At 42.6% G+C, this 25,711-nt stretch overlaps 2 protein-coding genes across 20 annotated transcripts in view; one reads left to right on the top strand and one right to left on the bottom strand.

The window, feature by feature from the left end:
- The first annotated feature begins 2,814 nt into the window (after positions 1-2,814).
- On the top strand, positions 2,815-10,762 carry rad23aa (RAD23 homolog A, nucleotide excision repair protein a). Of its 2 annotated transcripts, none has more exons than XM_026166128.1 (9): positions 2,815-2,921; positions 3,970-4,131; positions 4,250-4,452; positions 6,747-6,790; positions 7,331-7,458; positions 8,700-8,787; positions 10,001-10,131; positions 10,215-10,376; positions 10,497-10,762. In XM_026166128.1, exons 1-9 carry the CDS (start codon positions 2,919-2,921, stop codon positions 10,608-10,610), a joined length of 1,035 nt encoding a protein of 344 aa, XP_026021913.1. In that variant the 5' UTR covers positions 2,815-2,918; the 3' UTR covers positions 10,611-10,762. The 2 variants fall into 2 exon arrangements, with proteins under 2 accessions (XP_026021913.1, XP_026021912.1); XM_026166127.1 differs by having other exon boundaries at positions 2,817-3,135.
- Positions 10,763-19,540: 8,778 nt separating this feature from the next.
- Positions 19,541-25,711, bottom strand: part of nfixb (nuclear factor I/Xb) — a 132,886-nt gene continuing 126,715 nt past the window's right edge. For all 18 annotated transcript variants that reach the window (XM_026166109.1, XM_026166110.1, XM_026166113.1 and 15 more), the window contains one exon: positions 19,541-23,849. In XM_026166109.1, coding sequence (XP_026021894.1) covers positions 23,835-23,849 — 15 coding nt within the window. In that variant the 3' untranslated portion in view covers positions 19,541-23,834. The remainder of the gene's footprint in view (positions 23,850-25,711) is intronic.

Below are 25,711 nucleotides of genomic sequence, written 5' to 3'. Positions count from 1 at the left end.
ATATCGTTTTAAATGTGGCTGCCCCTCGATGCTTTTAACCAGACAGTCGTGGTGTCAGATTTGGTGAGTAGTGGCACCAAGATTTAGTGTTTTATTTACTTTGTAAATGCTTCTTCCATACATCCAAGAGATCATTTAACAGCCATTATTTGCAGTTTCTGGTTAACTCCATAATACTGTAGCACTCTATTGTCAGGTGTGTGGCTTAAGTGAGGCTGATGTAATCGAGGTTTGACTGCAGCACTCCAGCAAACAGCCAAGCTTACAGTCATATCGTCCTAGAAAAGACTGTCGTTTTGTTTGAACAAAATAAAAGCCTCCAGAAAAACACACACATGCACACAAAAGCGGACACACAATCACAGACATTTAAGTGGGTCTGTGTTTAGAGCCATATGCCTGCAAATGCGGCTGGTCTCAATAAAACATGGTGGTTGGTTGTTAATCTTTAATAGTTCCTGTCCTTGAGAATTAACCCAGATGAACACACATTTAGGGCACCATCCTCTCTCTTACACACACACACACACACACACACACACACACACACACACACACACACACACACACACACCGTCTCTCATTCTTCTTCATCAATCTCTTACGCTCCAGACGTTCCCCCTTTGACACCCTTCTCCTTTCACTTCATCACTCATCCCTCTGTTCCTTCCTCTCTCCGCTCTCTTTCTAATCTTGTCTTCACTTCCCTCTGTTCTTCCGTGATCTCTCCCCTCGTAGCCCTCACCCTTTTTCTCCTGATTTCACACAAAACAGGGTAAGCCACTTTGGTAGAGGTAGCATCAGGTGTGACAAAAATCACCAAATACAAGTATAATAAAGGTTGAAAGGGGAAAAAAAATCTTGAGAAGAATAGGAGGATGATCATGAGGAGGATGAGGAGCCGCGGGAGAGGCAGGGAGACCCTCGCAAACCTGGCAGTGAACGATGGAAGGAGGGTAACTTGATAAAAAATTGATGTCACAAAGCTGGCTCAAGACTTGACTGATCGTTGGCTCAATGTATGTGCACATTGTTGTGTGCATTTGTAACAAATCACACACATAGGCTATTATATTACAGATTACTGTAGCACCTACCACACTTTACATTCATCTAAAGGTTTGTAAAATGGAAACAAGCTATTTCCTCATTCCCCGTGTTTCTCAAAAGGCACAGTCGTGTAACTCTGAGTAAAACCTTTGCATCCACCCTCTGTAGTACGGGCTCAGCATGTGTCTGATGACAGTGCCCAGTTCCCATTCTCGTGAAGGCTTCAGTTAAACAACCAAAGCAGCCTCACATACAAACACAATCTCTCTCACACACATGCTGGTTTTTATTGCTCAAAAATGTCCCATGTTTTCTATATCCTCTTCATTTCAATCAGAATGTGTTTCGGAGTGGTCAAACTCTGCCCTCTGGTGACTGTAACACTAAACTGCACTGATTACTGATAAATTGCGTGCTTGCAGTGTGTGTTTGAACAAGATGCCAACAAACCATTCTCCAAACTGCTTTCACCGTGTGTGTGTGTGTGTGTGTGTGTGTGTGTGTGTGTGTGTGTGTGTGTGTGTGTGTGTGTGTGTGTGTGTGTGTACCTTATAGGTAGTTTTTGTCAATGCGCAACATAGAGTAACTAAACTTTACAGTTGTGATCAATACAGGGCTGAGTTTATATGGGACTGTTATTGTAGCACAACTATCTGTGCCCAAACGCTGGGGACACTGCCAATCTGAAAGCGCTGCAAAGCCTGGGAAGTAGGTCCAGAGGAAGCTGCAGCGCCCTCTGGTGGATGTTAAAGGATGTGAATTTTATTTTGCCTTTTTTGTAGTTACTCTACGTAATATTTCAATTTCAATAAGGAGTTAAAAAGTGGATCTTTCGTGTACTTGTGTTCAGATATGTGGTAGATTTCTAATCGAAGCACCACAGGAAAGTGGCCATGCAAAAGGCAAACTTTGGATATCTTCGGTAATCTATTAATAATGGGATAATAGACACAACGACAGTACTTCTCTCATGGTTCAAAAAACAAAACAAAAGAAAGAAAAAGAAAAAATGAACACTTGGAGAATTTCTAGTTTCCATAATTGGTATAATTTAAATCCAGTCTGATAAGGGCTGATGGTTTTGGTTTCCACTGACTGTTGTTATGTCATTTTCTTCTCATTGAACATACATTCACCGTGTCCTTAGGTACATCTTGCGAGTACCGGGTCCGCCTTTTCCCTTCAGAACTCCTTTAAGTCTTCACGGCATAGATTCAACAAGGTGCTGGAAAACATCCCTAAGAGACTTTGGTCCATATTGACATGAAAGTCATGACCTGGCCGGTGAGTGTTTAGGTCAGTAAGCATTTCCAACTTGAATATTTTCTTCATGAGCCCAATGTAATTATTAAGCGTTCTGGACTTTGTGCTTATAGTTTGATACAGACGGACACACACTGCATCCACGCCACAGGTGTTACTAAACGTTTAAAACGCTTTGTTCTCTGTAGGTACAGAATTGAAATCATTACACAGCTTGATTTACAGACTGTCATACAAAAACAGCTGCTGCTTAAAAAGGTCTGTGGGTGCTCACTATTGTAGCAGTTGCCGTGACCCAATCACAAGATTGATTCTTTTGTTTATTTTAATTGATTTGCAACAAAACCATGTTATTTAACTACCAGTTCGTTAATGTTATTGTCACATTTCAGATAATATAAACTAAATTTTACAATAACATGAAGTTTTCTGACTTTAACCTGTTGTAACTCTAATTGGCCATATTTTCATAATAATTGTCCCATGTGGACACGCTGACTGTGTAGATAGAAACCCCATAGCTTGCCATAGTCACGGAGCAGAGCACGTGAACGCGAGATCTCTGGCGGAGCTTTCCTCGCCGCACCACCAACTTGTCACCAAAGATGGCGAGTTGCTGAATGCTCATGGATACACACATTTCTCGGCTAGTTGTTATCTTACCCGAAACGCCAACTTTAAAAACAAATTAACTGTTTAGCGAGCAGCTGTTTCTCCGTTTGAAGCACCTCTGACCCAGCGTCAGTCGCCGCTACCATGCAGATCACACTTAAAACGCTGCAGCAGCAGACTATTCAGATTGAGATAGACCCCGAACAAACGGTGAGTGGCTATAGCTAACGTGCTTTAAGCTAACAGTGCTAGCTGCGGGACCTGTGTTTTGGCTTTGCGTGAAGACCCGACAGCTTTCCATTCATTTATATTACACATTAAAGAACGACTAACAACTAGACTCGACTGGAGGCTTCGCAATAGTCGCACACGTTACAAAGAGGCAACCCACAAGAAACCGCAAAACAACGCGACGCCTCACTTCTGTGATGAGTTAGCGTTAGCAAGCTAGCTAGCAGAGTAGCCCATTATCAAAGTCATAGCGACACAGTTTTAAACGACTTTTTTCATCATTTAAATATTGTTTCGCGGGTGTGGCTACTACTCTTTGTTAAAGGGTGATATGGGTTAGGATTTAAATCTAATATTTTTTGATGAACGCAAGCTGTGGACTACGCTCGTGATTGCTAATGCTAACGCCTATGACACTGCCAATTGCGATTAGCTTCACTCAGAAACTGACTCTTTCTATTAGCATGTCCTCACATCCGAAGGTGTAGTTGCAGGGCCCATTGTTAAGTGATATATTATAATGAAATAGTACGAGCATACTCTCAGTGGATATAATTCTTGTGACATTCCAAAATTTAGTTTTTAGTAAACACGTAATAGACCAGGTGTGAAATAGACCACTGCATTTTATAGCATTAGGATCCCTAACTTTAAAGCTGAAGTCAGCTAGGATGACTCCCTGCTTTGTAATGACTTGAAGGAAAGCCGGCCATCTAATATTAAACCTCTGGTATTACAAGCACTGGAAGACATGTCATGGATAATAATGAGTCCTGGGGTGGTTTTTGTTTCTTGTTTTGTTATTATTATTAGGTGAAGGCCTTGAAAGAGAAGATAGAAGCAGAAAGGGGAAAAGACAACTTTCCTGTGTCCGGGCAGAAGCTGATATATGCTGGGAAAATTTTGCAAGATGACACACCGATTAAGGACTACAAAATTGATGAGAAGAACTTTGTTGTAGTGATGGTGTCCAAGGTGAGATCCTAATTAATACTTGTGGCTGGCATCAGTGTATTTGGCTTCTTTTCTTGTTAAACAGATTTAACAATATGTTGATAGTCTAATAGCACTTTTTTTTTTAAATAAACAAAAGGCTAAGCCTGCAGTTGCAGCCTCACCATCAGTCTCAGAAGCACCCAAACCCCCAGTACAGGACTCTGGCTCCACATCAACAGCTGCCCCGACTACAAACCCAACTCCAGCCCCAGCCCCTGCCCCTGCAGCTGTCCCCATTCCTAGCGGGGAGGCCAAAGAGGAGTCAAGTGCCGTAGCCACAGAACCACAACAACCAGCTAGGTACACTCTCTCTATTACTAAAGCTGTTTTTCTGCACTGCCAGCTGAACTCGTGTAGACACTACTAAGTGGAGATAATTGTATGATCTGGACAGCTCGGACATTAAACAGCCTTTAACCAGCCAGTGTCATATTATAGAGTCTGTCTGGTTTCTGAATGCACCTAATTTGTGCCAGTGTGAGAAGAGTGTAGGCAAAGTCACAGCTAGCAATTGAACATCCTGTGTCCTGCCTCCTGCTCTTTTCAGGCCTCCATCAGAGCCAGCTCTGCACATTCTTAACTATTTTATAGGAAAATGTGTCAAAGTGTAATAATTCCAATAGCTTTAAACATGGCAAATATTGCCTGTGATAATTGGCCATGCTGATCATTAAAGTTTACTCTGATAAAGGAGAAAACTGGATGATGTCACTACATCATATTTTCCAGAATGTAAGTGAGAAATGTTTAGAGCTGTAAGAACTGTGCATTAATTAAGTGATTGGTGGGAAATTACAATCATAAATTAGTCATTTCTTTTTCCTTTTTTAAATTCTCCAAGCTGATAAGCCATTGATTAATGCTTCTGTTTATCATGTTAAGTGGATATCTGTCTGGTTGTAGACATACAGCCGACCGTCTTTGGTTGTTAGAAACCAGTCGGCGCGATTAATCAATAATGAAAACAACTGTAGGTATTACATTTTAGTAATAAAACATATTATAGGACTTGTTCAAGTCAATATCACAGCTGATAACTTTTAAGATATGAATAGGGAGGGTTTTAACCCGAGCACACAACTCATAACTGGAGTGCTTCCCATGCACACACTCTTGGTTGGGCTGCCTCATCTGGTGACTAAAATAAAATTCTATTTATCAATTTAAGAGAATCACCATCAAATATAGAAATTCTCTTAGAGTGAGATTTGTAGTGGAAATCAATCCTGTCTTTTTTTTGGTCAAAGATCAGCTGCAGATAACTAGCGAGCCATCCCCTTTTCTGTCTCGTGTCATCCTGTGTTTTCCTGTACGTCATTCAGCTGCTTAGAATCTAAATCTGTGGGATCTGCTCTTAGGCTTCATGTTTGTCAATAAGTTGGCTAAATTACAAACCAAAATGTTATGCTTTGTATTTAGCAGGCATACCTTGGGAAAAGATGTGCATGATTAGTCTGTAATAAAACCATTTTAAACATTTCCAGTGTGTCTGAGCAGGAGTTGACCTGCTTGTATGTACTGGACTCATGTATAGTTAAATCTACATACTTACAATGGCTTTGAATAAACTGTTCAACAGAGTTGCAGCTGCCCAACTATCTGTGTACCACTAATTATTACCGTTACTTACTATGCACCATTATGTGGTATAATAAATAATTTAGCATCATAACTCATTTAGTGATTTGAAAAGCTTTTTAACTAGGACTTCCACTTGGGAGTGAGTTCCCAGCAGCAACGATGGCAAGAAAAAAAGCTACAGTTAGCCTAGCTACAACTGGTATTGGAATCTGGTAGCATCAAATTTATACTGTTATCTGATAATTCAATTAAAAAAAGGTTTGCTAGAAAGATCGCCTCCCTGTGCTTTGGGTTAATTAGCTGGCATAGACACTGTAGTTCAAGTCTAGTGTTTATGCCTGAAATCAGGCAAACAAGTTTTAGCTAATGTTACCCAAAAGAAATCCTAAGCTCGACCTGACTGAGCCATACAGTTGGTTGTATGGGCATTAAAACCAGCTTTTAGTTATGCTCATCATGTTAGCTTACCTGCTTAGTCAGTCAGTTTAATGCAGCAGCCTCCTGACTAATCTGAACTTGCTCTATCTCCAGTGTTGTTGGTGATAAAATTGTCTGAAGTTACACCAGAGTTTGTGTTTTTTGAGTTTTGTGAAATTTGTGGTTGTTTGAGAAATGTCCGCTTGTTGACGTTACGTGATCAGCGGACTCTCTTGGCTAATTGCTAATGCTGTGAGGAAGGTTAAGAAAGGCCAAGCGTATAGGAGTGAATATTATATTTTAGACTTTCTGTGGGGCATCAAGTCCACAGGCTTTTAGAAGCAACTGAGGTTTTGTTGTTCGTGTTTGTTTTGTTGTTGTTTTTTGTAAATGTGTTTTAATCCAGTTTAACCATTGCCTGTATGATTTTGTTTGTTTTGTTTTTTTGTTAATTGGATGGAACAGATGTTGATCACCAAGCTCACCTCCATCACCATTGCCTGGTGCCTCTCTCAGCACAGCCTCCGTTCACATGAAATCACAGGAAACCTGTCTAATGTATATTTTTTCCCTCGCTCCAACTTTCTTTTTTGTAGCTCCAGTGGTGGAAGTCAGGGCCTGGATGCATCCTCGACGCTGGGTAGGTAAAGCAAGCTATCAGACTTACATCGCAGGATCGGATAAAAGCAGCTGGCGCCTGTCTTAATGAAATAGCTTTATTTAAAAAGTAGCTGTTAAAAGTGAACTGTACAGAGACAGACAATAGCCTGTGTTGTGTAACGCTTACATGAACTACCAGAAGCTGTTACTGTTGTAAAAGTGGGACTTAACTGGCTGCAGTGTGCTACATGCCATTTCTATATTTAGGCTCTGACAAACGCAAGCCGCCTCTTGTTGTGCCTATGAGTAACGGGGGATTCCCATTATAAGAGAGGGGAGTGTATGCGTAAAGTGATTCTGTTTAAATCATGTTGTAATAAAAAGTTTGCTGAGATTCTATTTCAGTGTTTTCATGGTAAAAGCTCGGAGTCTGAAAGTTGTCTCGATTGTACAAAGTGGATTTAATTTGTCAGTACGATAAATGTTTGATGAAATTTCAGAGGATATTTTTTTTTAAAATGTGTTGATTTGCAAACAAGCATACCATGTTTGTTTCAAACGTTTACATGTGCCCTTTCAGTGACCGGAGCGGAGTATGAGGCGATGCTGACGGAGATCATGTCTATGGGCTATGAAAGGGAGAGAGTTGTGGCTGCGCTACGGGCCAGTTTCAACAACCCCCACAGAGCCGTGGAGTACCTTCTTACTGTACGTCACACACATCAAGGGGAGGGCGTTATAACACGAGCTAGTCATGGTGGTGGGCGTCACTCTCCACAATGCATACTGCATGAAAACACAGTAGCTGCATTGCTGCTGCTGGTGATGCTGAGACACTAGGGAGATGTTTGCATACAGAGATGAGTGATTCAGCCACAGTAGCCATAAGTGCGGCTAAAATGGCTTTCATCTGTTTCTGTGTGTATAGGAGACTCACTCTCAGGTGTTTGCAGCACAGACAGACATGTTGGTCTTTTAACAGAGCATTTCTGCAAATATTAGTTACAGTAAGCTCTAATTTAACAGACCAACAGACAGAAATACTCATCCTTCACATGGGCTCAGGAAAAGTATTGAGGTTTTGCAAACATGTGACCAATAACCAGTTTGGACTCATGGTGACAGTGGGAGCAGTCACACAGGCCTAGAGACTATCTGGCAACCACTGGTACTGAGGGAAAATGTTGCTGAAGCCCGTCAAACAGGCCTGCACACTGGTCAGTCACCTCTTGGCAACCACCTGTCCCTCGGGAAAGACAAGTATTCATTGAGTGGTCAGTAGCACATAGCTGCTGTCCTAGTGTGAATGAAAGTGACAGACGTGTACACAAGTGCTGTTCAGCTGCTCTTGGAGCTGTTTTGAATCTGTGCAACATAAACCTGAAGCGGAGACAGTTTGCCTTCAAAGTGAAAGTTGCTCCTTTGGAAACATGTTGCTGGAGCGCTTAGGAACAGCTCTGACTGTACAGGCCATCGTTCTCCGTCTCTGGTTTGCGTCAGTTTCTCACGTTGTGCTGCTGCTCAGCTTGTAGAGTATTTGGAGACATCCAGCAACCACACATTTCCCTAGCAACTGGTTTGCATTATGTCCAATATGGCAGATAAATCTCAAGCATGATGTCAAATAAAAACTTCAATGTTTTGATTATGTTTTTATTCTTTTAAAAAAATGTAGCATTTGATTTATGAGTGAAAACATAGGATGTCGATGTACTTTCTAACTGGCAAGAAATAATAGATGATTTTAACTGCCAAACATGTCTTTGAATATCTACTATTGGTTGTGGCTGTTAGCTGTTGTGTTGATGTTGTGGTATATAAAGAGTGAAATATGCCTGTGTGCCACAGAGCGTGGCTATTGCAGAATGACCGTATGACCGTAGACTTTAATGGTCTTAGCCTGCTTAAATGTCTGTGGGTGTGATTGACAGTTGTATTGTTGTTTGCAGGGTATCCCTAGCAGCCCAGTCCAGGAGAGTAATCCCCCAGCGCAGGCTCCCACATCTGGAACCACAGAAGCTCCGTCTGTACCAGAAGGTAGGGCATCCGACTCGCTGTGATCCAAACACAAACATGGTGTCAAGTGTGTTTGTGCATCTCTGGCAGCTGTGTGACAAACAGCACAGTCACTGGCACTGTGTAAGCTTTGATTTTAAAAGGTAGAAAAAACACGTCTCGCGTCAAAAATAAGATTTTTTTCCAGAGCGCTGGAATGTGTGACTGCTGCAGGGGTGTAGACACAGCTACACTTAATAACTGTCACTGCAAGATGACTCATCGTGACTCAGTAGTGGCTAAGCGGTTCTCCACCACAGGCTTGTATGAAGTGTTGTTAAACCTGTTAGGTGGCATCAAACCTGCACGTCCATCACATCACTGCAGACTTGCAGCTCACCCGTACCCTATTTCTGATTTCCAGTTAGTTTACCAGGAGACTCATCGTGGATCTGCATGCATGGATAGAAATACACTCTTTACTATGCAGCCTGTTCCAAGGCTGTAACAGCTAGTTTGGTATTATGGGAGAAGTCATTAGTTACAAACATAATGTAAAGCTGTACGTACTGACTTGTGGCATCGCTTCATGTTTAATGTTTAATAATACATCAAGGGTTCAGTGTTTGATAGATCGTGTACATTTCTGCATGCTGTGGAGGAGGTTGAGTGGAAGAAGGTTTTTGGTAATAATTGTAAGACTGGAAAAGATGACCTTTAAAAATCAGTAACTATATTACATCATCTAACAAAAAGATTCCTCAGTTCATTGTGGGGGGGCTGGGTGACTTGTACACAGTCGTCCATCTTCAGATCCTCAAAAATAATGAGACAAATGACTTAGTTTGATGGCCCAATGAGGCCTGTGACTACATGACAGCTAGAGCAGATGCAAGATTTGAATTAAAAGCCACTGGTGGTGTGCAGAGCTGGTGGTGTGCAGAGCTGGTGGTGTGCAGAGCTGGTGGTGTGCAGAGCTGGTGGTGTGCAGAGGCAAAACTAGAGTGGTGTTAAAATGACATCACGGTCCTTGTGGACATGAATGCATGCAGCACAGCTGTTCAGTCTTTGCTATCAAAGAATAAGTGATTAGCTGTTTGAGCTGGTCATGCTGCAGTCATAGTGTGCAACATTGTTGATGTAACTAATCCCAAACACACACATGGGTCACAGCTGCAGGCTCGCACAAGTTTCCTGGTGGAAATGTTGAAAGAGGACAAAACTCTCACTGTTGCTCATTCTTTTTGTGCTCTAGGAGAGAACCCGCTTGCATTCCTGCGCACTCAGCCCCAGTTCCTGCACATGAGACAGGCCATCCAGCAGAACCCCGCCCTGCTTCCCGCTCTCCTCCAGCAGCTAGGCCGGGAGAATCCTCAGCTTCTACAGGTACCACAGCCTGTCCGAGTCCTCCTGCTGCTCGTCTCTGTGAGAAGCTTTTTAAATTCTTCTTTTTTTCCTCTCCCAACTAGCAAATCAGTCAGCATCAGGAGCTGTTTATCCAGATGTTGAACGAACCAGTGGGAGAGGGGGGAGATGCACCAGAGGTTGGAGAGATGGGGGCAGCAGGGGAGGAAGGCGCGCCTGTCAACTACATCCAGGTTACACCTCAGGAGAAGGAAGCCATTGAAAGGGTGAGCGAAGAGTAAAGGCTAAACATCGGCACTTTCTTTAATTAAAAAAAGGCGGTTGGTTTTAAACGCCCATCTTCCTCTTCTCTTTCCTCTGCTCTTCCATGACTTCCAACGGAGCAGTTAAAAGCGTTGGGTTTCCCTGAGGCGCTGGTCATTCAGGCCTACTTTGCCTGCGAGAAGAACGAGAACCTGGCGGCCAACTTTCTCCTCAACCAGGGACTGGAAGACGACTGAACGGCAGAGGGTCACTGCCTTCCTGCTCCTCCCTCCTACCCTTCACCCCTCTTCTTCAGCTCAGCATAAAGACTGCACCCCCAGATTTTACTGTACAACCTCAGCTCATCCCAAACAGGAGGGGGGGAAGCCAGTGACGGGAGAAGGGTGGAGGGGGGTGGGAGAAGAGGGGTGGCGGGGCAGGGGGATGGGAAGGGGAGACGGGGGAGGGTTTAGGTTTCGGAGGGATTACAAGTACACAAGGTCGACGGTTGTGTGCAGGAAGGTCGGGGCGGTTTTAAAGAAGAAAAAAAAAGTGGAAGAATTATGAAATCCACGTGAATTCCAATGGAATGTGTGGGGTTTGTTTAGGGGAGATCTATAATTTGATTTTAGACGCGCTTTGTGAACATTCGGGTGGGGGGGGGGGGGCGGGGCAGTGAGAGTGTGTGCTCGTGTCTGCGTGTGTGTCCACGTATGCCTGTGCAGATGGATGCGATACAGTTAAGCTGAAAAAGTAATCGATCTGGCATCCTCTAAGTTTGTTAATGCTGTAGCCGCGATTGTAAGGAAGCACGTTACTCCTCACCGCACGTAATCTGTGTGCGAGCCTGTTTGTGTGTCTGTGCGTGTGTGTATAAACTGCTCGTGTGTTGGAAGCTAACAGTGGAGGAACAACATAGATGGACTGGTTCTTGCTGCCCCCCTTGTTTTCTCTGTCTGACGTGACGTTGCTGGGAACCATCGGCCCACATGAGAACTAAACTGACAAATGAGTATCTGCTTTTCCTGTTCCTCACTTTGTGCTGCCCAGTCAGGAGTCCCTGCAAACACTGTGCCCGCCCGCTCAAACATCTGAGGGTTTTATGTGCGCTGATAGCTTCTTGTGCCAATTAACACTACTCGTAAACATCTGTGGTGTTCTCCGTAAGAACACGGCTTTAATTTGTGGTGGCAGGTGTGCGTGCCGAGGATTAGCAGTGCCAGGTCACCATCATCGCTTTGCATCGCTTCATACTCATGAGGCTTTAAGCTTTCGAAGAGACAAACGTCTAAATTGACAATCATGAAGGAAAAAAAACCTACAATAATCACGAGGAATGAATGACCTAATGCAGCGAATTTATATGTTAAAGAATTTCACTCACAGACTTTCAGAGAAGACTGCGTCATCTAAAGCGTTAATTAGCAGAGCTTTGTAGCCACCTCTTCTTTTTCTAACAGGTTGCATCAGAGTAGACTTGTTATGCTTTTCCTTTATTCTGTCATATTTATGTAGTGTTAAAATTATGGAATAATAAACATAGCAACGAGTTTCAACTAACGATCCATGTGTATATACACATGAGGCAGGTGTCTGACTGCTTTAAATGATCACTTTCAGGCAGTTTTTCTTCTCTTGGCTCTGTATGATGTCACAGAGAGGGGCGTCCCCACCCACCTGCTGCTCAGATCTTCTGTTTCTTGGGGGAAACTTGAGTCTAGTTTAAGATGAGGATTATTTTGAGCTGCGAGTCTTCCGTCGCCTCTCTAGCAGAGTCCAAGAATAAAAATGCAGTGCTAAAAGTGAGCAAGATAGTTCCTCTTTAAGAACAAGTGAACTCGTTGTCTGATTACTACCTACAGTGACATGTCTGGGTGTTTGCAAAAGTTTCTTTTTTAAAATTTGAGTTTCCTTCTAAATCAGCTTTCGGACACTAAAAAATGAAAGGAAAGGTCTGGAAATCAAATAAGCCTTCAGCTTCCTCGTGGAGCAGATGACCTGTAATCATCCTGGTCTGTGGCAAACTGAATTTAAAGTGATGTGGCTAAATAGGAGCGTGAATAAAGCAGAGATTCAGTTATGCTAAATTCACTCCGGCATTGTCTGAATGTTGTGACACGGAGTCTGAGAGGGCCACGCAGAGAAACATGCTGCTGTTCCCTTTATAGTCTGATTAGCTAGCCTCCTGTTACCGTGTGTAATGTGTAGTTATCATTAAGAACAAAAACCCACTGAAGTTGAGTCAAACTCACTTGAGATGTTGGCCCTTGCACACCTGCCGTCGATCATAAGGCCGTGCTCTTACTTTGCAGTAGTGTTGATCAACACGGAGGCGCGCACGGGTTGGATTGAAGGCTACCAGTGCACACAGAGCAGCTAATGAGGAGCAATGTGAGGAACAGATCTGATCCATCGTCACCATCATACCCACCGTATGTGCACACGGGCTCATGACCCACTACAGATTACTGTTTTGAAGCTTTGCTGACCCGGGCCCTGTTCTTCACACGTGTGGGGTGACTAAAACCAGCTACATGCTGCTATCAGGCTAAAACAGAGCAAATTGTCGCACAGTTAATTTCATCTGAAAGCATTCTGAGGACTGATAACCTCGGATGAAGTTCTCAGTGCGTGGAGCTGGAGCCGGAACTCCAATCAGCACAGTAGCTTTCAAATAGTTCTGCAGGTTAATTTAGGATTTTTAGTGTTTAAGAAGATACATTGTCATTCTGATGTCTATCTTTTAATGGGTTGTGCGTTCTTTTTGGGTTTTTTGTCATGCGTAGATACAGTTAAGATTAAAGATGCAGTTATGGATTTTATTAAGACATTTGGATCAGAAAATGAGTGCAAAAGTGGGATTCCACAACTCTGGCTTCAAAGAACCGAAACAGTCCAGGTCTCGTATCAAATTATCAGCTAACCTTGAACGACTTGAGGCGTCCACACGCGGAGAACGGGGCCCCGGTTTGTGGTGTGTGAGGTGGGGATGTGTGGAAACCTTGATGCGGGTCTGCAAGGAGACGGTAACTGTTAACTGCAGTCTCATCCTGTGTGTGCGTGAGGGCAGTTTATACTGACAGCTGTCCTACAGCATCAACATGATCTTAGACTATGCTGTGCTACATTAAATATCAGCAGTCTTTCAGGCCTCTGACTCTGTGTGTCATTTGCATCAGCATGGATCGCACTCGCTGCGCGCATCATGCACTCACCTGGTCAGGAGGTGCCTCCTAGTGGTTAAATATGCTCCATACTACAGCCAATACTGAATTTATTGATAGTTTTCACATAAAACATGTTGGATTGTGAGGGTGAACTGAAATGTTGTTGACAACCACAAGACCTGAGGAATGTCAGCGGGACGGGAAAAGAACAGTGGTAGAAAGGATGAACACTCATGTTCTCACACTTAATCCTGTCATATATGTCCTCTTAATCCACTAAATAGTTAATGTTAATCACAACACCCACTGAAATAGAAATGATTAAGCTCATTCACCCTACTTTGTACAGTGCACTTGAAAAATGGCAAAAATCATATTTTGCGTGGTTGGATCTTTACTAGGTTCCAATTCGAGCTTCAACACGCAACAAGAAGAAATGAGAGTGAGACAAAACATTTTTCCGAGTATCCAGCTTATTCAAAGCGACGCTTAAACGGAAACAGGCTGCTTTACAGCTGATCAAAAGTTAGGAAGTTGTAAGACCACACCTCAAAAAACCCTGCAAACACCCCAAATCAAAACTCAAAGTTCCAACTCAGTAATGAGTAGCTGCATCGTTATTGTTGATCACTTCAAAATTTTGTTGCGGCAAGCTTGATGCAAGTGTTTCCATGAGGTGAGTGGGAACATTTCTCCAAGTGGTGAAGACGGCTGCACGAATGGCATCTGCTGTCTGGAACTCTTTTCCATTTTTGTAAACCTCCGTTGCCATCAATCCATCAAAGCTTCTCAATTGGCTTTAGATCAGGGGAACACGCAGGATGGTCCTTAAAAAAATTCCAACTAACTGTCTTGGTGCGTCCCACCTTAGCAGTGATAGCCTGCTGCTTATGCAGTTCATGTTCAAAAGGAAAAGGTGCCTTTGCAATCAGAACGTCACGACACTGATACCTGACAGAAAATGACACTGAATCCACATTTTTGCACAGATTTGGTCCTCTAAAGGTGTGTAGTCCTAAACAAGATAAACTGCATCTCTCCACAGACGACAACAATTCACAAACATCTTGATAGTTAACGGCTCATTTATCAACACTTCTTTATCGCCTCTCGATGCAGGACTTGCCATAGTAGTGCATCGTTAGGTGGAAGTTTTCATTCACCTGTTTTGAGTCACTCACATTTAACGTTGACCAAAACTGTAAATATTCATTTATTAATGAATACTCACATAAGTGCTGAAGCATCAGACCAAGTAGTATGATGGGTCGTCTTTATGTCCAGATTTCTTCAGTTCTATGTGATTTTACTGTGTTCCTCAAGTGTGGCATTATACTCAGTCAACTGCTCAGAAAATAAAGGCAACTCTCGGGCATCACAGTACAAAATACAGTCAGTTAAGTGTCAAGGACACCAATCTCCCCAGTTAGAAATCAGAAACCATTTCATTTCACCTCCTTTGGTGTAAATGAAAGTGACACCAGGTGCACACGCCCATGAAGGGAATGCTTTTGCTGGTTCTGAACACAAACCATTGGCGCTCTTTTTGACCCCTCCTCACTGATTTTGCTCTAGTTTTGTTTGGTTTTTTGGCTAAACGTCTACAGTCCTCTGCTGAACGTTCAGCTCCTCCAAGGTAAGCCTATGGCAACCAGGTCTGCAGTTTCTCCCAGTTGTGAGAGTGTGGGGAGGATACCAGGAGACAGGGTGTTACTTAAGAAGAGCTGGACAGGAGATCATAGTAGAAGATCATCAGCTCAGCTGCAGGACCGGTATCTGCTCCTTTATGCGGGGAAGTACAGGAGCACTGCCAGAGCTCTACAGTATCACCTCCAACAGGATACTCGTGCATGTTAGATTAGATGGATTAGATAAAACTTGATCAATCCCTCGGGTGGGTTCCTCTGTAATGTAATGTTCTGTTATGTTTGTGGTCAGAGTGTCAGAACCATACTGCCTGCGGGTGGCCCAAGGGCCCAACAGCCTTTACTGGGACCTGTGCTCATAGGTCCCCAGACCTAAATCCAACTGAGAACCTCTGTGATGTAGTGTATCCATCTGATGGTGCCACAGACTGTGGCTATATACCTGTATTTAAAAGTAGTGGCAGTATCAAAGAATTAGGTGGTAGTAACAAGAGATGGACCGATCCGATATGCTGATCTGATATAGGGGAGAAAAAAAAGTAATCCGATCCATTAAATATCACAAAAGCACCTCACAAAACTTGGCGTAACCCAGGTAGTGACCTTAGCACGTCGGAGCAGTATGCGTCACGTGGTAGTTGTGTGCGAGACCTGTCGGGGGTCTGGAGTTCACACTGAAAGCATCTGGAGCCTCGCTATGTGCTGCCAAGGTAGGCATCGCAGACAGAATGTGTTTCCCTGCTGGGCTTTCCGAATCACAGACAGACTCCCACATTCTTGATTTTTAGTTGACAAACACTTCTTATAACGACGAACTACTCCTGAAACCTTGGAGGTTTTAGCTCTTTATACAATAAAGTTACAGGAGGATAAAAATAATTATCAGGCCAAATCTCCTTGGTTTGGTAAAATAATCCCGTCTGCGTGAGAACGATAAATACATCATTTTCTGTTGTAACCCTCAAACTGAATGGTAATGTAACAACACTTTTTCACGTCTTCACAAACAAAACAAACACTTTTTTCATACTTGTGTTAAGTTTGTATAGAAATTACACAAAATTCTGTCTCAGGTTAAATGTGATAGAAACAGCTTACACTGGCACTCATCTTGCTAAAAGAGGAGCGTCGTGAGAAGCTGTGTTTGCACATATTTGCACTGCTTTCCACTCTGGATGTCTATTTATGTATAAAAGGGTCCATTCTACAACCTGCTTTTTTTCCAAGTTGTCGAATATAAACATTATTTTGTGCTGATATTGCAACTTCTTTTTTTCAGAGCCAAAGACTTTTTGAAACCTGTATAAAATTTTAAATTATTTTTTGAATATTACTTTAAACACTTAAAGTTCTGCTAAGAGTTTAAATAACAAGATCAGTATTGCTGAACTGAAATATTTTGGGTGCAGTGTATAGAATAGAATAGCTTTAGTGTTTTGTCTTTTAAAATTTTAGGATGAACTTATACGAAATCCAACAAGATACTAAACATCTTTTTATTGATTATAAACATAGACTATATCAGATTTATATCGGTATCGGCAGCTATACAAATTTATGAGATCGGTATTGGACGTTAACAAAGTGGTATCATGCCATCTCTAGTAGTAACACATCAATTAAATCAGTATTTGTATTTTAAACTGAAGCCCAGTTCGAGCTGGAACAGCGTGTTAGTAAATCTGACCCGACTCTTACAAAATGTTTGGAAAACGTCTCCGACCTCTGCAAACATCTTCCTGTTGAGTTCATGGGCTCAGTCCTAGAACAGCTCTGTGAATTTTGGTTGTTACCCAATTCATACTACAGTAGGAATTTGTTACCCAGCATCACATCTGGTCACATCTGGTTTCCAAAAACCTGCCTACCCCTCGGCCTCCTAGTAGATGCATGTGTGGCTTCCCTCAGCTCATCAGTCCCAGCAGGCAGTTACAGCGTTTCTGTCCAGAGTGCTTCTCCTCTTGCAGCGCTGACGAGGACACGGTAACAAAGACAGGCGACACAGGCAGGATACAGTCAAGAACATCCTTTTATTCAATCAACTGTTTTTTTATTATTATTATGGAAAAGAAACTGTAATTAACACATGCATTTCACCATGGGCTCTGGGAGGTGTGTCTGAGGATGGGACGGCTCTGACAGAGGGGAAGGAGGGGGAGGGGCACTTGTGGTGGGCGGGGTTCAGGGTGTGGCGGGGTTAGTCTAGCTTGGGAGCTCAGTCACTAAATCGCTAAACAGCATCCTTAAAACAGTGATAGAAACTGAGCGAGGAAAACGTAAAAGTGAAACATGCTGACGGTTGGGCCACAGGGTCCGACTGGGCTCTTGAACGGTGCAGGCGTCGGATACTGCAGACGCCCGCCTCTCGACTAAAGCGCGCACACGCTCACGCACACGCTCACGCACACACACACACGCGCACTCGCTCTGCTGTGTGACCTGTTTGTCTCTGATATGGCTTCTCAGCTATGGCGCTTTCACTCGTCAAGGCTTCGCTGATAATACTGCTGCTGGCTTCATTCGCTTAATGCAAAAAAAAGACATCTAAACGTTGCATATACTTTTTTTTTCTTCCTCGATTTTGCTGGTGGAGCCTCACGGTGCTTACATCTAATGTTTACAGGATTTGGAACCGCATGGTGGATAGTGATGGATCGATAAGTCACATTTTGTAAGGATTGTGCTGAATCTCAGTCTCTGTGCTGTGGCACCGCTCTGTTTTTAAGGTGCTTTGAGTCATTTTTCATGGTTTTTTCTTCTCTTTACAAGAGCTATTCTCATTCACTCGTTCTCAAGATGCATAACCAGGTCACGATGCATCGTCCATCAAGACGAAATAATAAAAAAATTTCAAATTCAATTACAAAACAGAAACAAGGAAACCTGCAAACGAACAAACCTGCCTGCGCTAGCAGTCCTGCTGGTCACCACCCTCGCCTAAAGCCCAGTATCACATTCCTCGTGCTTTTATCCCTCCACCTTTCTTTCTTTTTCTCATCCTGTGCCCTTGTCCTCAGCACAGCCCAGAGCCCTGTGGTGTAACTTGTTCACTTACATTAGCTGTTTGAATGGAGAAGCTGAAGAAGATGGGTATGGTAATACAATGTGAAGCGTACAGACAAGAATAACATGTGAGCTAACTGCATTCTGCTCAGACAACAAAAGAAAAAAACCTTTGCGTATTCTTCTTCTTTTTTTTTAACCCCGCCGTTCAGAGAAAAGGGAGAAAAGGAAGGAAGTGGGAGAAGGGTACGCGGCTACAGACTACTCCAGTGTCCAAGTTAGACAGACGACAAGATACAGAGGAAGAGAAGCAAGACAGAAAATATTCTTTTTTTTTTGTTTTTAGGTTTTGTCTTTTTTTTTTTACGTCTTTTCTTAATAATTCAACAATAAAAAGAGGAACTAAATCACACCAATTTCCTTTAGTACTATGTATACTGCTTGAAAAAGCTCTGAAGAATAGGAAGAGAAAGATACAGAAGAAGCATGAAGGAGGGGACTTTTTTTGAGATGGGCACTCAGGATTACAAGATGGAATCTGTGAACAAAAGGCACTTTTTAGGGACAACCTTTAAAGATGCTCTGAGTCTATAACACTACATCACCAAACAAATATTTATAATCATTTACAGCGGGGAAGGGGATTGGGGGAGGATGGTGGTGTGTGTGTGTGTGTGTGCATGTGTGTGTGGAGGGTTGGGATAGGGGGGTAGGGTTCACATTGTTGGTAAATTGATGACAGCACCCCCCCCCCCCAGCCAGACAGAGGCCGCTGATTCCCTCTTTCTTTCTTTCTTTCTTTCTTGTTTAAACAAGTAGACATTTACATTAAAAAACCAAAATAAAAGAAACATTTTCTTTAATTTCTATGGACGTCATCATTGGTGGTTTGGACTGGGGAATCCGTACTTGTGCATCTCCCAAAAATGGGGAAGATCTTGTCTTTGTCCCACGCTAGATGTGTTGGACATAACATGATGGAGAAGAAAAGAAAGAAAAGAAACAAGATCTGACGTGATTTTCATTTTTTCCCTGTTTGTTTGTCCTGCAGTGGCGATAAAGTTCGGGGAGGAAAAATGCCTTTTGTCCTACAATGAACCTCTCACCCCCCCGCCCCCCTCCCTCGGTAAATACAAAAAGAGAAATAGAATAACGCACACTTTCCTAAAATTTGCTTTTTATGATAACACTTAGTTCTTGTTTATTATTATTTATGTATAATAGAGACTGAATGTACTTTATTCTTTTACGAAAGCACCAGTTGTCATAGTGATATATATTTTACGAGTTGCAAAATTGTTCCTTCAGCCCTCCCATGGTTTTTGAAAACAAATGAATAGAAATGAAGTTTTTAAAAATGAACAAAAAAATGTAAAATAATTTCCCCAAACTTACTTACAAAGACTGGGATTTTTTTTCTCGCTGCTCTCATATTTAGAGTCCCGGAGCAGGTGGACTTTAAAACAAACAAAAGCCCCTCCCCCCCAAAAAAGATAAAACAAAGAAAAAAGAAGAGGGTTTCCCTCTTTCTGTGTGACACCCTCAAACAATCGCTAACAAACAAACACAATTCCTCTACCAAGGCATTGCACATGGCTCAATCAACATACATCATTTAGTTTCAAGAACAATACTTCCCATCAAGACACGAAAGAAAACAACAAAACCTAATCTGCTTTATCTTTTAACCTCAACTACGTCATCATCACTTGTTGTCTATGTATCTACTGTTGCGTTTGCCGTCCTTTAGCTTTATGTCCTGTAACGCGGGTGCGAGCGGGTTTACAAACTGGTACTTTACCTCAAATCAGCTTTTTCTGTGTGTGTGGTTTTTTTCTGAGATGCATCCTATGACTGTGCGATGTACGCCATGCTTCAAAAAATAACTAGACTGCCACAGAGCTTATCTTGCAAATAAAAAAAGTATATATCTATAAATATATATGTGTATTATATATAAAGATGCTTGTGATTATCTAGTGAGCTGTCAACGTGTTTTTTTCTCCCCCTACTGACATAAATGTTTTTTCCACCATTCACTATAGCTTATATGTGAGAAAAAGAACCTGAATTCATGTTTGACAAATTGCATAATGGGAATACAGAGGCACTTCCATAGATTAGAAAAGAAATCACCTTTAGCCGTCGTTAATGTCTTACTCAGCGGAGCTAGATCTCTCTACGAAGCTGATGAGATGATCGCCATCGATTGGCCAGCTATGTCGCGCTTTTCCCTGCAGTGAAGAACGTGGCCAGGCAGTCCAGTTATTTTGTGAGGTTGGATGGGTGATTAGCTTTTTAGTAGGGCTAAATTTGTGGGCTGATTCTTTATATAGTTCTAGATAATGATTGAAAGCATAAAGGCCTCCTCAGATTGTCTATCTTTAAGACTTCCCTTTGAATTGAGTCGGGCACGGGGGACGTGTTAGTAGTGAGTGGTCTTCGTAAGTCTGTGTGGAGTTTTTTTTTAAAGAAGTGGCGATCTGTGCTCTACAAGTGTGATTCCATCCCAGTAATACATCCACTGATTTGCAATACTAAGTGGTGGTCGATCTATTGTAACCATTACAAAAAAAAGGCTGATAAGGTTGGCTGGCATGATTGTATTAGTGCAGTTTTTTGATCTATAAGGGCTCTTCCATTCACCGTAGCTCAGTGGGAGTGCTGGTGCGTGTGTGTGCGTGTAAGTGTGTGTTGTGGGAATGCTATATCCAACACTACCAAGCAGCCTTTACCTGATCCTGTGCACCGGCGTTTAAACGGGCACACCCGTGATCCGTCCTACTGCTAAGCCTCGGCTCTCGTCCCCTCTCCAAAAACAGCCAGATATGTCACATATTCATTTTGCTCCGCAGTGTGGCCCCCTCTGCTCTTGGAGCAGCGGCTTGTCTGGGAGTGTAAACAACAGGGTAAACTTTAGGGAGACAGAAAGAAGAGCTACTCTCTCCTTAACTCTGGGTCCCATCTTCAGCAACCTTCCCTCCTCAGATCTGTTTTCTATCACTCGTACATCCCCACCAGCAGCCACTAGCTGTACCTGGATCCAAATAGTAGGCGCGACTATTTTGTCTTCTTTCCCTGACCGTTATGGCCGAGCAGGCGATCTCCCAGAAAAATAAGCTTCCTGTGATTGTCAAAACCCTGCATCGTGTTGTTCTACAGGAGACGTTCATCTGGAAAATATGCTTGTTCGATGGGTCACCTTCACATGAAGCAGCTAGGTGGCTCTGTTCAAAGGTAACGAGGGTCCCCGCATTCGTGTGAATCTTACTGCCTTCACCCCAAACAGTCGCCGAGGTTTCCTGGTTCTGCTGGAGGTTTCTTCCTGTTAAAGGGGAGTTCTTCCTTGCCAGTGTCACCAAGCACTTGCTCACAGGGGTCATGCGATTACTGGGGTTTTCTCTGTATCATTGCAGGGTCTTTGCCTTAAAATATTCAGCACCTTGAGGCAATTGGCATTGCGATTTGGCGTTATAGAAATAAAATTGAATTAGTCAGGGTAGTTCCAATGTACTAGAATCAGGATAAAAGCAAAGTGAAGTGTCAACTAAGGAAATATACGCTCCACCTCTGGTGGAAAGTGAGGCTAGAGCGGAAGTGCTGAAAACCTGGGCTTTTTCTAATGGCCAGCAGGGGGCGACTCCTGTTTGCAAAATCTGATTGTATCCAAGTCTATGAGGAAACGATCCTCCGTATCACTTTCTGACCTCAAGAAGTACTTTTGTAATGAATTCATGGTCTCAATCGCTAAACTGACGTCTTCATTGATATAAACTCTGAATTTCTAGTGAAGCAGTCATGCTTTTGCATGTGGCTGCCCTGTGTTCCTGGGTTTTAAGTCAAAGCCACAGTTAGCTTATGATGTCCAACTGCCAAAAAGCTCGACTTAACATATACAATCAACACTAGTTACCTAGTGGATTACTTTCAAATGCTTTGTTCTTTCTAGGATTCTCACAGTAACGGTGTTTTCACAGGACACTGCATTGCAAAGCTACAAAACGCCTGAGCTGCCGTCTAAACTGTCGCAGAGTTGATTTCAACATTCCTAAAAAAATGACCAAACGGGTTTCGGGTCTAAACCCTCTTAAAACTGCTCATATTCTGCACGGATACGTCGATATAAAATCATCATATAATCAAAACGGTCACTGGGGGTGCAGGTTTGGTGGTTTTATTAACTTTGGACAGAACCAAGCCAGCTAACCTCAGCTAAGCCAACCAGCTGTAGCGGTATCAATCAACTCATCTCAACTCCCTGGAAAAAGAAGCAAATAAGCATATTTCCCAAATGTTTTTGCAAGCGCTACTTGATCTGGGTAAGCTAACCACCCTGTCTCCACTGCTTCAACATACCGCTTCTGACTGTGTTTCTCTTTAAGGTGCTGTCATTCAAATACAAAACAATTATAAAATAGTACAAATCCAAAAGAGGAATAAATTCAAATAAGAGAACACACGAGAGATAATAAAATCATTCATCTACATTACATAAGGGCAAATTGGGAACCAATAGCTGCTGCCTGTAGCTGTGAAGCTGTCAGTAATTATATAGTCACACTGCGATTTTCAGTGTGTGTGTGTGTGTGTGTGTGCGCACAATGTTTGGATATCTAATTAAGGTAGAAAGACTTCACTGGGCTTAAAAAAATAAGAATGAAATAACACAACACCACCACCTATAAATACTACAACCTAAATGTGAGTCTGGGCACGTGTGTGTGTGTGTGTGTGTTTTCATACATGCTGTGGTCATGGCACAGACTGAGTGATTGTTCTGAATGTGGGGAGACATGAGAGTGAGTGGAGGCCAATGATCTGTCGAACTGAAAGATGGGGGCTGAGGACTTGTGAAGGCTTCTTGTACCTCAGGTTTGTTTCCTCTTTAAAACTTTTAAAATAGGCAAGTCTGGTTTACCTCCCATGCCTTGTAGGTAAATAGTGCACATCTTTAAGATTAGTGTTAATTGATTCAGCTTGTAGTGCAACCCTTAATCAAGTTTTGGCATGGTCACTAGTTAGTAGTAGGGTGAAAGGGGCTATTTTAGGTCATTCAGAAGGATAGAAACATTGGTCATTTGGATTTTGTTTTGAGTGATGACAGACATCACAGGAGCGTGGACTGCAGCTTTCCCTGGAAACCGAATTGCTTTGATTAGACTGTGACTTGAATTTGTATTTGCTAGACAACTGATTTTTCTAAGCCATTTGTTACACAATGCGTCTTTATAAAGTAGGAGAAGCCGACGGTTTTCATCCTCAGGTTCCTCCTGCGCTGCTGTGCTGGTTCGGTGGTTTGAGGAGAGATGCCTCCTTGCTGCTGCCGTCCCCTTACCCCCCCTTCTCCCTGTCATCCCGGCATCCTCTTGTCCATCTATTCGTCTTTCAACGTATCCATCTTTGCTTGAAACGGGTCCTGCCTCTGACTGTGTGTAAGTAAGTCCAGAGTTCCACTAAAAGCGTCATGCTGCTGTAATTTCCTGCGTTGCCTGGTTACATTTTGTATCAGGTGAGACATACTGTCAGGGCCAGTCGGTGGGTGGGTTGGAGGACAATTATTATCCTGCGGGTTGTTTCTCTGGTTCTTTTTGTGTTTTTTGTTGTTGTTTTTCTATTTCTGATTGCAAAGAAAGAATTCTAGTTGCTGGTTTGCACACAGATCTTGTCAGAGGAACCAAGACTGAAAAAGAAAAGAGAGGGAAAGACGGGATGAGATTATGTTAGTAACAAAAATAGTAAACAGCTTAAATAAACTTTATGTGCACAAAATGTGACCCACTGTGTTTGTTCAAAATAAACTGGGATTACTACTTTGCAGCTTCCACCAACCAGTGAAGCTGCAGTTTACCTGCGTGTCTGACTCTTTACTGTTGGCCACCAAAGGTTAGTGCAGTCATTTCAGCCTCCTACCAAATGTTAAACATCACCACAATCTTCTCTCTGTTTCTCCGTTATGGCATCAATCCGGTTGTTCAGTCTGACGTCACTAGCCGTGTCTGGGCCTAAACTCCGCTGCAGGTCCATATATCAAACGATCACTATGGCATTACTGAGAGTTGAAAAACTGTCTAAAGTCTTTCATCTTTAATAAAATGATCAGCGTTCTGCTCTACCAGGTGTAACAATTGAGTTTAACATCCAGGCATCCATGAAAACGGAATTTATGACATTTAACGGAGGTAGAAGTTAGCAGGGAGTTAGCTCGCTAGCTTCTATCTAAATACAATATAGCATGTCCTGACTGCGAGGTTTTGGAAACAAATTAAAACGTACAGCTCTGCTATCACTTCCAGCATAAATGAAGACAGAAAACTAAAAAGCAGTGACGTTTGTAGGGTTACTGAAGTTGGGCTAGCTGGTATATAATGATGTGCTACGTGACCGCTAGCGACACAGCTATGTTAGCATAATATAAACAAGCTAACTTTTTTTTCACTCGATAAAAGTTAACGTGAGTGTTCTCGGTGGTCAGGAACAAATGTAATCGCATGGCAGGATGCTGTAAAAGGACCAAACTTCAGCCAAGAGAACAACTGAGATAATCCATCCACAATACGAGGTTAGTCATTCATATACTGCTGCATGGGCTGGGCTGTAGCTACATCCTAAGGTTTTAAAAACTGAGCTTAAATAAATGATTAGCGGTAATAAAAGCCGAGGGAGGTCAACAGTGATCACTGACTGTTTTAGGAGCTTTTTGAGATTAAATAGAAGAAAATGCAAAACATTAAACATGTTAACAACACAAAAGCCATATTAAACGCAGACTACTTTAGACCCGGAAGTAGGATTCGTCACGTCATCACTGAACAACCGGATAATGCCCATAAATGTGTTTGAAGAAAAATATGATGATATCCTTTAACCTGTTTGTTATGAAATGCTATCATCTTTTATTCTAACACACTGGTGTGAAAGTTTGTCATAATCTGAGTAAATACACAAGAATTTGCACCAAATCCAAATCAGTTCATCCTTTAGTGTAAGTGAACATTCCTGCCAAATTAAAGGTGTTTTCTCACATGAGGTTGCTGTGACCTTCACCTCGGAGCATGGATGATCAACCTGAAAACAATGCCTGTAGCCACACCTGTCACCAGCTGTATAACGAATGCCCATCCAAAGAGCAACTGCACCACAAATGGTTTCTGAAAATGTCTGCACACCGTGTTGGCTTTTGGCTTCAGGGGGTTCCTCTAGTTTTTAAATACAGTGAATGACAGAATTGTCATCTGGGCCTCTAGCCCAGCTTATTACCATCGAGTCTGTTCATTTCTGGAGAGAAGTACAGTATGTCTTGAATTTGGCTGAGTAGTTAATAGCTCCTAATAGCCAAGCAGCAGCAGGGAGATAGCAGTCTGGCGCTCTGTGTCACTTGCGCCTTCTTCACGTTGAGTTTTCTTCTCCTCAGCATGAGCAAGGAGCAGAAATGGGTCACCGCCACTGTTGTTGGCTGCCCTGCTTGGCCTCCAGGATCTGGCACTGTGGGCTGGTGCACCAACATTCTAGAAGTCAAGCCTTGGAAACTACTCTGCGCCTCCA

This window comes from Astatotilapia calliptera, chromosome 4, assembly GCF_900246225.1.
Source record: "Astatotilapia calliptera chromosome 4, fAstCal1.2, whole genome shotgun sequence".
Classification (NCBI taxonomy): Eukaryota; Metazoa; Chordata; class Actinopteri; order Cichliformes; family Cichlidae; genus Astatotilapia; species Astatotilapia calliptera.
The sequence above is the reverse complement of the archived record's forward strand: the minus strand, read 5'-3'. Positions and strand labels throughout refer to the sequence as shown.

Excerpts from the sequence above, each read along its gene's own strand:
- rad23aa (XM_026166127.1), top strand. The coding sequence starts at position 3,070 with ATGCAGATCACACTTAAAACGCTGCAGCAGCAGACTATTCAGATTGAG. Across the intron at positions 4,453-6,746 it reads GAACCACAACAACCAGCTAG|CTCCAGTGGTGGAAGTCAGG; the intron begins GTACACTCTCTC and ends TCTTTTTTGTAG. Across the intron at positions 10,132-10,214 it reads AGAATCCTCAGCTTCTACAG|CAAATCAGTCAGCATCAGGA; the intron begins GTACCACAGCCT and ends TCTCCCAACTAG.